The 11,569-nt window shown below is 48.4% G+C and overlaps 1 protein-coding gene across 1 annotated transcript in view; it reads right to left on the bottom strand.

Moving 5' to 3' along the window:
- Positions 1-11,342, bottom strand: part of camsap1a (calmodulin regulated spectrin-associated protein 1a) — a gene marked incomplete at both ends in the record, with an annotated part of 27,922 nt that extends 16,580 nt beyond the window's left edge. The window contains one exon of the mRNA XM_084442543.1: positions 11,180-11,342. Coding sequence (XP_084298669.1) covers positions 11,180-11,342 — 163 coding nt within the window. The remainder of the gene's footprint in view (positions 1-11,179) is intronic.
- Between the last annotated feature and the right edge of the window lie 227 nt (positions 11,343-11,569).

Raw genomic sequence — 11,569 nt, 5'->3', positions numbered from 1 at the left:
GGGCGGGGAAAGGGAGAGATGAAGTTATTACTGTTGGCGGTCAGCTAAAATGACGTTTATTTCGGGTTAGGGTTAGGAGAAGGATGAGAATTTATTATTGTTGGCGGCCAGCTAAAACACTTTTTTTTCTGTCTGGAGGAGAGAGGGTAGAGTTGAAATGATTCCTCCCTGTTCAGATTTAAAACCTTTTTTAATACCGAATTAGCCCGGCTGCAGCCCCTGAATCTGAATTTCCTAAATGCGATTCAGCATCTGGAAAAGGCTCTCATCCAGTGCGATGCCTCTGGTTGGAATTCCAACTGGGCCAATCAGCGTCCTTTGAATGCAACTCCAAATGGTGTGATTGGTTAGGGGGAGAGGGGATGAACTAATCACTGAGGACTCACTCTGCGGCAACGTAATCTCTGAAAACGGCTGCAATGGGCGCCTGTTTAGACCGAATAATGAAGTGAAACGAAATGAAATTCAGTCCGAGTGTCAGGCTAGTACCAAATTAATATGAACTGCTTCCAAAACTGAAAGCCAAACTAACAACACCGGACACCTTGTAGTAAATGTTGCTCACAGCCCCTCCAGCCTCAGTTAGCAGGATGTGCTGTCATGCCCTTCCTGTCTGGGACACACACCTCTAACCTGACCGCTCTGTCGCTGTCCGCTACCTGAACACAGAGCAGCAGCACTCTGACCATGGCTCCTGCAGGCTCGGTCTTGCGGTGTCGGCCTGGGCCGGGATTGGCCGGAACTGGAAGGCGCCGCAAGTCGATTGGTGGAGGACTACGGAATGCACCTCTCTCTCTCTCTCTCTCGCCTGGCCTGCTCCTCTCACTCTCCCTCACTCTGCGGGGTAACGGATACTCTCAGAAGGGCAACGCTCTCGGGTGACACAGCAGAACGTGTGTGTGTGTGTGTGTGTCAACCGCGGCTACGCTAGAATAACACGGGGACGAGCTACAGCCCGAGACGAGACACGACCGGACTCATGTCACCCGACACACAGACGAGACCGCTGCTGTATTCAGATCTGCCTCGGACGCCCCTCTCTCCACCGGGTCCATCTTCTCACCACCTCTCGGACTCCCTGGGGGCCTTGGCAGAAATCCGAGGGCCGGGCGGACCCCGGAGCGAACGTGCTCAAGACGCGCGTTCTGAGCACGAGCGCGGGCTCGTCACGTGACATAAGCGGCTCCGCGGCTCTGAGAGCGACCAGGGGGCGGAGCTTAGGAGGGATAAAGAGGCTGGGGGCGGAGCTTAGGAGAGATAAAGAGGCTGGGGGAGGAGCTTAGTTGGGATAAAGAGGCGGGACGAGGTGTGTGTGGAGGGGGACACCAACCTCACGCCGATGGGCAAACAGACCGCCAAGACAACACAGAGAGGAGGGGGGGAGTCAAGTCAAGTCAAACTTTACTTATAAAGCACATTTAAAAGTTGTTGACCAGAGCTGTACAGTGGGCTAAAAGGCACTAAACAATAAAACAATAAAATACAATAGCAAATAAGAGACAAACAGGAAATACAAACATACAATAATGGGGTGCTAAGCTCTTGATGTAATGAAGGCCATAGAGAAGAGGCGAGTTTTCAGGAGAGACTTAAAGGCATCCAAGGTCTGGTCAGTTGTAATATGCAGTGTGGAGAGGAGAGGAGTTGGGGCAGAGCGAGCAGGGCTTAGTGACTGAGTGACCGCTGTGACCCGTCCGCAATGTTATTTTGACAACCCGGTGACCTGCATTTGTAATTATACCCCCCCCCCACCCCCCATGCTAATCCATCTCTAAGCTCTCAGACCGCTTAGCCACTTAAGAGAAGACCATTACTATATTTGTCCCTAGTGAAAGTTGTCTTGGCCATAAAGGCTGCCACATACAAATACATACAGTGACAATTATAGTAACAGATACAGTATAGTGCATAGCACAAACGAGTAAGCGACACTCTCCATGCAATCACACCTCATTTCACACCCTGTCCTGAGTTTGAAACTCGCGGAGAGAGGGATGAAAGCAGGGTTCGAAATCAACACCCGCCAAGAGCCAAATGCGGGTATATTTTACATCTGGCGTGTACGTTTTGGAAGCCACACGACACTTTGACGGGTAACGTTTTTTGGCACAAAATATCAGCATTAATGGTTCAGTGCAAAACATGAGCCTTTGTGGATCGTTTTTGCAAGAAAATATCAGCATTGACGCAGCGCGAGTAAGATCAGCCTTGGTGGCTCGTACAGCGCAGTGAGCGCACAAGTGAATGAACGGTGCGTGAAAAGAGCACTCTACTCTCGGTGGATCTACTTGTTGTTCATACCTATTCAGGTATCTCCTGTATTCAGGTATCTCTGGTATTTAATTAGAACCCTGTAGTGTCTGCCTCACGGGAGAAGATCATGTTCTGAATACAATGCTAGTTTGCTCTTCTGTGTGTGTGTGTGTGTGTGTGTGTGTGTACAATAGAGAGCTAAATTATATTTTCACTGCTGTTCATCAGCACTAATACAAAGTGGCCCGAGCTAAAGTATCTCACTGTCTTGGCATCAGCAGCTGTGCTGACAGTGATGGAGACAAACCCAGTTGGTAAAACACACGCATACGCACACGCACGCGCGCGCGCACGCACACACACACACACACACACACACACACACACACACACACACACACACACACACACACACACACACACACACACACACACACACACACACACACACACACACACAGGAGCTGGACACACTCCAGAGGAGGCCTAAATTAACACTATAGTTGACCACCCACTGATGAAATCTGCCAGCACACAGACACACACCCCCCTGCCCAGCCTGCTACACGTGATCTCAACCTGCCCCACCCGATACAACCCACCCCTGCCTGACTCTCTTTGTCTCTCACTCCCTCCCACCCCCCTCCATCTGATTCTCGCCTTGCCATTCTCCCCAAACCCATCCTCACCCAGCCCTCTCCCAACCCTCTCTACTGCACTTCCTGTCTCCCCCCCTGGCTCCCTCTCACTGTTACTTTTTAGTTATTTATTTATTTTTATGCTGACATTTTGGTCAGGTGTTGCTCGAAAAAGAGTTATTTGATCTCATGCTTCTTTACCTGGTTAAATAAATGTTAAATAAAAAATGTAAATAGTGGGGAGGCCCCTCCTCATCCTGGTTAGTGGGGAGGCCCCTCCTCATCCTGGTTAGTGGGGAGGCCCCTCCCCGTCCTGGTTAGTGGGGAGGCCCCTCCTCATCCTGGTTAGTGGGGAGGCCCCTCCCGGTCCCGTCCTCTGCTGCACGTTCTCCTCCCCCCTCTCTCACCCCAGTTGCCCTGGAGACACTGATGAGCAGTGGCAGTTCATCCCAGGATGATAAGGCTGCTATGAGGCCTGGGGCGGGGTGGGTCTCTCTCTCTCTCTCTCACACACACACTCACACTCACACTCACACTCACACTCACACTCACACACACACACACACACACACACACACACACACACACACACACACACACACACACACACACACACACACACACGTCAGTCATAAAAACGGCAGTAGGGTGTGTGTGTGGCAGGTGGGATCTAGTCTTTAACTGTTAATTGCTAATATTCCCTTGATGCTCACTACCCACCTGATCCCTCAATCACAAGTCACCCTTGCATGATGTGTGTGTGTGTGTGGGGGGGGGGGGGGTGCAGAAAGGTCAGGGCAGGAAGCTAGGGAAGGGAGGGAGAGGGGGTATTTCCCTCAGTAATCTGTCTTTCAGCCTCTCTCTACCATCGACCACCTCCCTCACACAGCGCTAACGCTGATCCAACATGTCTCAAAGGCCCGGTGGTACAGAACCAGGACGGGCCAATTCATTTGATATGTAATAACATTACAATTTATTTGTACAGAACCTTTCATACAAAAAATGCAGCTCAAAGTGCTTTACAACAGGGAAGTGACATGCACAGAGTGCGTCACAGATATAAAATGAGCATAAAAGCAGGATAATAAAAGATAAGATGGACATAAGATGGACAACAAAACACAATAAAAAGAAGATGGAGATAAGAAATCACATAAAATACTACTTTTTAAAAAGCTCTAATCATAGGATGGATAATAAAACCCAGTGAAACCCTCGCCTAATCCGGAAGCCCTGTCTCTTGTGTACATCTATTTTCCCCCAATAGCAATACCTTCTGAAGGCCGACGCATTTCTTTCCTAGGCGGATTTTTTCCCAGATAGGCTGATTTAGCCTATGCCAGATAGGCTACAGATATAACATTTTAACGAAGGGTAGCAAGCAAGTACAAAAGGAGCTAGTTTAAAGCTAAAGTGAAGAGACCTTTTAGCTTTCTTTTGAAAGTATTTAGCAAGCTGGATTCCCTGATATAGGTAGTGTGTTCCATAGCTTTGGAGCATAATTGAGAAAGGCAGTTGACAAGGGAGTTAGCAGTGTAGCTTGGTCCTCGTCCATTAAGGGCTTTGTATGAGGAGGCCGTTGAAATCAACTCTAAATGTTACAGGAAGCCAGTGCAGAACAGCTCAGACTGGACTAATGTGCTCTCTCCTCTTGGTTCTGATTAATAACCGAGCTGCAGAGTTTTGACTGAGCTGATGTCTCTCAGTGGTTTTTCCGGGAGGCCAGTGAAGAGTGCATTACAAGTCGGCTTGAAATAAAGGCATGAATCAGTTTTTCATCTTTTTGATTCATAAATGGCTGTACTTAAGCTATTCTGTAGTTTCTCCTTGTATTAGTCTCACAATACCAGACAATCAGAGATCTCTGCTTACCAATCGTCTGAGGATTTCTATCAAGATAGTCGCTAGAGCGGTTTGGATCGGTTCAAACCTGACGAAATCTACGCCCCAAAGACTTTGGATTGGAATGCAATGCAGTTTTTGTAAATGTTTTTTTCACTCTCTTGGGTGAAATAAACAACAATGCAGTTTTTTTTTTACTCGTTTCCACCCAGATTAAGCAACAAAAGTTGGGAGAATGTCCTCAGTCTCTAGCTGAGCAAAGCATTTAGAGACCGACTTGTGAGTCTCTCCATCTATAAACAGACCCTACAGGCCCTCTCCCCTCAGCTGGTTCTTTTTGCTGGAGCTGCAGTCTAATCCTATAAAACAGGGTTGACTCCTCTGACCTCAGAGCCTTCTCTGCTCTGTCTGTCAGAGAGCACCCTTCTCTGCTCTGTCTGTCAGAGAGCACCCTTCTCTGCTCTGTCTGTCAGAGAGCACCCTTCTCTGCTCTGTCTGTCAGAGAGCACCCTTCTCTGCTCTGTCTGTCAGAGAGAACCCTTCTCTGCTCTGTCAGAGAGCACCCTTCTCTGCTCTGTCAGAGAGCACCCTTCTCTGCTCTGTCAGAGAGCACCCTTCTCTGCTATGTCTCTCAGAGTAGTCTGACTCACCGGATGTAGATTTTGGATTTAAGCCTTGTCATTGGGTTTATTAGTGACCAATCAGTAGCGACATAGATTCTCTTGGCCAATCAGATTCAATCCAGACTCGTCCCCTTTGCTATCAGCCTGTTACCATTTTCAACTGTCCCCCTCACTAACCACCCAGTAGCCTCGCATCACCAGGCTCTCCTCTTGGTCTCTATGTGTTTGGTTTCCAGTCCAGAGCCCGCTGGTATCCTGTCACACAAATGCCGAATCGAGCAGCCGAGTCTCGCCAGTCGCTACGAATTACAATAAAACATGGACATACCAAACGAAGCAGCCTATTCTAGAAGTTCTTGCCGCATCGCATCGTAGGTTTATGGGTAGGCCTGTTTTCCGGACAGTATCCGCATGGACCGGAAGCCACAGCTGCAAAGTAAAGAGGCCCCAGGCTAACAATCTAGCAACCACCCCGCCCTAGACGTGATGTGTTTAAAGAAATACAGCGTTATTTCCCCCCTATCCCCGAATGGTATTGTGTGCAGCCAGACCTTTCTCCAGCGTATCCAGTGTAAACGGAGTGTGGAGATGGGTTTGGCGATGTGAGACTGGTCAGAGAGCAATGTTCTCTGTCTCTGAGAAAGCTACCTTCTCTACTCTGTCTCTCAGAGAGGAACCTTCCGGAGAGCACACACACAGCATGACCTAGGGTGACATGAGTTGATAGATATAGTCAGGGTTCTACTGGTGGTGTCACACACCATGTTGATCACGCGTCACTGTTCCACAAGGCACAGAAATCAGTTACTGATTCATTCAGATAACACCAAGTCAGAGAAAGAATTAGACATAACCTTCTGATGATCAGCCTATACCAGTTGGTTTGTAGATTTGAGGAGGTCAGATGTCAACAAAGGGCTGTCTCCAGGCTACACGCCTCCTTGGTCAGTGCCCCCAGCCCACTGCTGTCACAGGCAGCCAATCAGATCAGAGAGATGACAGGAAGCTAGCGGGGGGAAGGTGATGTGATGTTTGTTTACTTGCAAGCCTGCATCTTATGTTGCATTACTTCGTTACTGTAGGCTAGTTTGTTAGCGCGCATACGCACATCCGTATAGCGCTTATTTGCACATCCAAGATGTTACTGAAATGTGAGAAGTTCCAACACTCCATTTTCACACCATCCTCACTCAGCTAGCCCGGGAGCTGCGTTCATATGAGCAACACACACACACAATACAGCCTCAGCTTCAAAGCAGTGAACTCATCTGACAACACCATCACACCACACAATAGGACTATGAGTCTCGAGCTAAAGGCTGCTAATAATATGGGGTTGAGTTTCAGCCGGTTCTGTCCAGGTTCTGGGTGTGTCTCTGGAGGCTGATGCTAGTGAGAAGACAGGCAGGGCTTAACAGGGTGCCAGGATGTAGACTCTACTGTGTTCTCTCTAGTACTGTCTGATCAGCTCCAGGATTTAGACTGTACTGTGTTCTCTCTAGTACTGTCTGATCAGCTCCATGTGGGTTAATGTAGGAGACGAGACAGGACTAACCCAGCACTGGCTCTGACAGAGGATTAGCTGACATCTTACAAATCACGTGCACGTGCACACACACACACACACACACACACACACACACACACACACACACACGCGCGCGCACACACACACACACACACACACACACAATCTTTCTCTCTCTCTCTTCCCAGAGTGAAACACACTACCATAACACAAAGCGTCGGATGGAAATACAAGACATCCAACGCTGTAGGACAACTTCCAGCAGCCCATTCAGCAGCTCGACAGAACTCCCAGGGGCTCTGGGATGTTGTGGTGTTGTTATTACACTGCTAGAGTCAGGGCCAGCTACACCATGGACACCAGGCAGGACATCAGTGATATCATGGTGAATCACTCATTCCCTCTGGGAGGAGGGGAAGCAGGAAATGGGTCATGGGATTCAATGTGACCATGAATGACAGGCCACACCTTGCCTCACAGACAACAAGGTGCTAGATGGATACACGCCCATGTATAGTGTGGGAGACTCATGACTCTCTAGTATGAAGCTAAACTAAGCTCTCGTCTGTTCAGTGTGTAACTGGTCAGACCAGAGACCACACACGCACGCACGTGCACACGCACGCACGCACACACACAGACACACACACACACGGCCAGTCTGTCAATCAAAGAATCATAGACTCATGTCCTGGATCCTCTCTTCCTCTCTCCGCCAAACACCAAACCATACTAGAACAGGACACAACAGGACCGGAGAGGAGGGAAGGGGAGGGGAGGGGAGGGGAGGGGAGGGGAGGGGAGGGGAGGGGAGGGGCAGAGCAGAGAGGAGAGGAGAGGAGAGGAGAGGAGGGGAGGGGAGGGGCAGAGCAGATCAGAGAGGAGAGGAGAGGAGAGGAGGGGCAGAGCGGAGAGGAGAGGAGGGGAGGGGAGGGGAGGGAAGGGAAGAGGGGAGGGAAGAGGAGAGGAGAGGAGAGGAGAGAGGAGAGGAGAGGAGAGGAGAGGAGAGGAGAGGAGAGGAGAGGAGAGGAGAGGAGAGGAGAGGAGAGGAGAGGAGAGGAGAGGAGAGGAGAGGAGAGGAGAAGAGAAGAGAGGAGAGGAGAGGAGAGGAGAGGAGAGGAGAGGAGAGGAGAGGAGAGGAGAGGAGAGGAGAGGAGAGGAGAGGAGAGGAGAGGAGAGGAGAGGAGAGGAGAGGAGAGGAGAGGAGAGGAGAGGAAGGGAGGAGAGAGGGGAGGGGAGGACATGTTGGCCAGAAACCACAGAGTATTGATCAGTGAATGACAAATGATGTTTCTGTGGTGCTGTCCCCAATAAAAGCAATTCGCCTTATTCACTTCAGGTCAGTCTGATGTAATTGGGGGTGCGGATGCGGAAGTGCCAGTTGACTTCAATGTTAAAAGTTCACTGTAAAAACACCACTTCAAGAACCAAAATAGTCAAAATACTATACAGTACAGGCTGAATACTAGGGATGGGAATTTCGACTAATTTTAAAACCGAGTAACCTAACCTGATCCTACTCGAGTAACCGATTACTCAAAAAAAAGATTACTCAAAAAAAGATACCGTCCAGACAGAGCGCATTGAACCCCGGCCCCCTCGGAGGGGAAAACGTTTTTTTCCGCCGTTATTACCGTGGCGGTGCTTTCATGTCTCGTCCATGCCCTTGCAAATAAACATATTTAAAAGCTGATGTGTGGTTGGATGCATTACTTATCAGATTGAATAACCCACAGGTTTTCATGAAGCTATCGGAATCGAAAAACGCAGCCTTTTAATTTGGATGCACTGCCCAGCTCATAGCCTATTAAGCCTATCGTTAGGCTACACTGAAAACTCTAAGCCTACAATATGCAACTAATATAAATTAAGTATTAAACCAAGCCTTTACTGCCGATGCCGGATAACAAGTGAATTAATTTTTAGCGTTATCTAAAAAGCACCGCGGCACTCACTGCCTATTTCCAATTTATTGGACAATAATGGATGTTTCGGCGTCAAGCCTTCATTAGAGAAATGTCCATGCAAAACTAAATAGATTTATTGAACAACAGGCCTATTCATTCAATATTTCTTTATAGGCTGGAAAACGAGTAGGCTATACGCGCATGGACCTGTGCCGGAGCGCTCTTAAAAAGACTCCATATACAGTACAGCGCTTTTCTCCAGGCAGCCGCCAACGCTCTATCCTCTTTGGTAACAATTGAAAAAGGGCACAGGCGCTCAGAAATGCGCGCTTTCACGGCAAAACATGCCATATTGTATAGCCTTTAGATTAACCGAGTAGTGTTTATTTTCCGACTAGCAGATTGCCTACTCGGGTACTCGAGAAATCGGTTAACCGTGCACATCCCTACTGAATACACTATCGGGGTTACAAACTCATCATTACCAGACTCTAATTCTTTTTCACTGCCGTTGTTTTCGCGTTTGGAAATACATGGAGGTGAATGAGCCATAGTTAGCCGTCAGCTGCATTCACTCCCATGTATTTATAGTGAACTTTTAACATTGAAGTCAACGGGCACTTCCGCATCCGCATTTTGCCATGTGTACATTGGAATTATTGTAATCGCTTGTCCTTACAGTATCTTATCAGTGCAAATCAGATCCTCATTACACATTGAAAGGTTCCCAAACTGTCAATTAACTATACTATCTGTAGTCTAGCAGTCTATCAGTATCATCCTCATCTCTAGTTTACAGTCCTGGAACAGCTCTGGAGCAGGGATGTGGTAGAGAGGCCATCAATGTTGGCTTTCAAGGAGGGTGTGTGTGTGTGTGTGTGTGTGTCTGTGTGTGTGTGTGTGTGTGTGTGTGTGTGTGTGCGTGTGTATGTGTGTGTGCGTGTGTGCATGTGTGTGTGTGTGTGAGAGAGAGAGAGAGAGAGAGAGAGAGAGAGAGAGAGAGACAGACAGACAGACAGACAGACAGATGGAGGGGAGAGAGAGAGGGTGAGGGAGGGAGGGAGGGAGGGAGGGAGGGAGGGAGGGAGGGAGGGAGGGAGGGAGGGAGGGAGGGAGGGAGAAAGGAAATTAACCTAATGCCTCCATTCCAATGACGTTGTCCATTAGACAATGCCCAATACCTATTACACAACAGATCATAGATGATGACCAGGGCCATTAGACAGCATCCTGTGGCCACAAACAGCCTATCCATACACTCTCTATCAGACAGAGTGAGCTGTTTATCCCAGGATATAGGATAAACATGAGTCTGGCCTGGCCCTGGCCTGGTCCTGGTCTGGATCTGGTCTGGCCAGGTTCAGGCTATCTTTTTGGTGTTCCCTAAACTAAATCCATCATCCAAACCAAACTAAAGCAAAGCATTCTGCTGTGAGGCCAGTCCGTCTGTCTGTCTGTCCACAGACCAAGCTCTCAGACTGCCACCGTCCCAGCATGGCCAGACGCTAATCCCACTCAGCTCTGCTAATCCGCACCAAAGATCGAGGAATAACCGGAGCTGTGTGTTCCATGTTTGTGTGTGTGTGTGTGTGTGTGTTTGTGTGTGTTTAGCCGTCTACAAGCCTGAATGTACAGGGTCGAACAAATGCTTTGGAATAATACAGTAGCATAGTGGCCATAGCAGATGTGTGATGATGAGCTGTTAACTGACAGACAAATTCAACACTCTCTAATCCCTCTGGACTGACCTCTCCTCTCTGACACAATCTCAGCTCTCTGGAAAAAGAGTATGAAACGATATGTAGGTTAAATCCATTTCCAACATAATAACTCTATGACATCCATCTTGGCTGTGTTAAAGCTCAACCTCTCATCCTTCCGAGTGCTTTAATGCTCTCCCTCTGTGTGATAATTGAACACACACACATCCTTGTTGCGGAAGTAGCATAAGATAATTGGTGTGCATTCATTCATGTCATGGAATAGACATGCACACACAAATATCTGTGCACACACACACACATTTGACACTGTGGAATAGAGTAATGTTTGAGTAGAGCCACAGTAAGAGTCCCCTACTGCTGCTGAGACAGGCACCAACTCAGACACAATCTGGGAAACAGCAAGATGGTGACATTCACGCAGGTGACAGAGCCAGACTGGCATGCAGATCAGACAGATGCTGGTGTATGCTACACAATGTGTTATTATGTGTACACAGTACTCGGACGTTCAGAAAGCCATTTTCTTCAGCCCACAATATCCATGATTGTTCAATTTTCAATTCAATTCTTTATTTCGGACCCAGGATTGTATATTGTTCATAGCTCAAATCAATAAAAAGCGAGACTATTGATATTGCCCCGAGTAAAGCAAACCGCTTACCTATACCGTAAGCTTTGGAGAACAGCCAGCGGAGATTTGCATCTATTTTCGCCCTTGCAGAGTCGTACATCTCCAGCGGTACGATCTCCATGGTGCCTCCCTCGCCTGCTGAATCCGCTTTCCTCCGGGCGCTGTCCCCACCAGCACAGACGTCCACATCCATCCTGCGCCAACAACAATTCACCTATGGTTTGCTGCGCCCAGTGCAATACATGTAGAGGTACTGTAAATGAAAGATCAACCCTGATATAAGAGATGAATAGCTGGAGCCTAAATGCATGACATCATCAATCTAAGGTATGCCTACCTCGCACGAGCGCGTCAACGAAACGCCCCCCCCCCCTCCACCGCAGAAAAATAAGATGTATTGTTGTCTAACGTTACTGAAAA

The sequence above is a fragment of the Borostomias antarcticus genome (genome assembly GCF_949987555.1).
Source record: "Borostomias antarcticus genome assembly, chromosome: 8".
In the NCBI taxonomy this organism is placed as follows: Eukaryota; Metazoa; Chordata; class Actinopteri; order Stomiiformes; family Stomiidae; genus Borostomias; species Borostomias antarcticus.
Note: the sequence above shows the minus strand (reverse complement) of the source record. Positions and strands in the feature narration are given on the sequence as shown.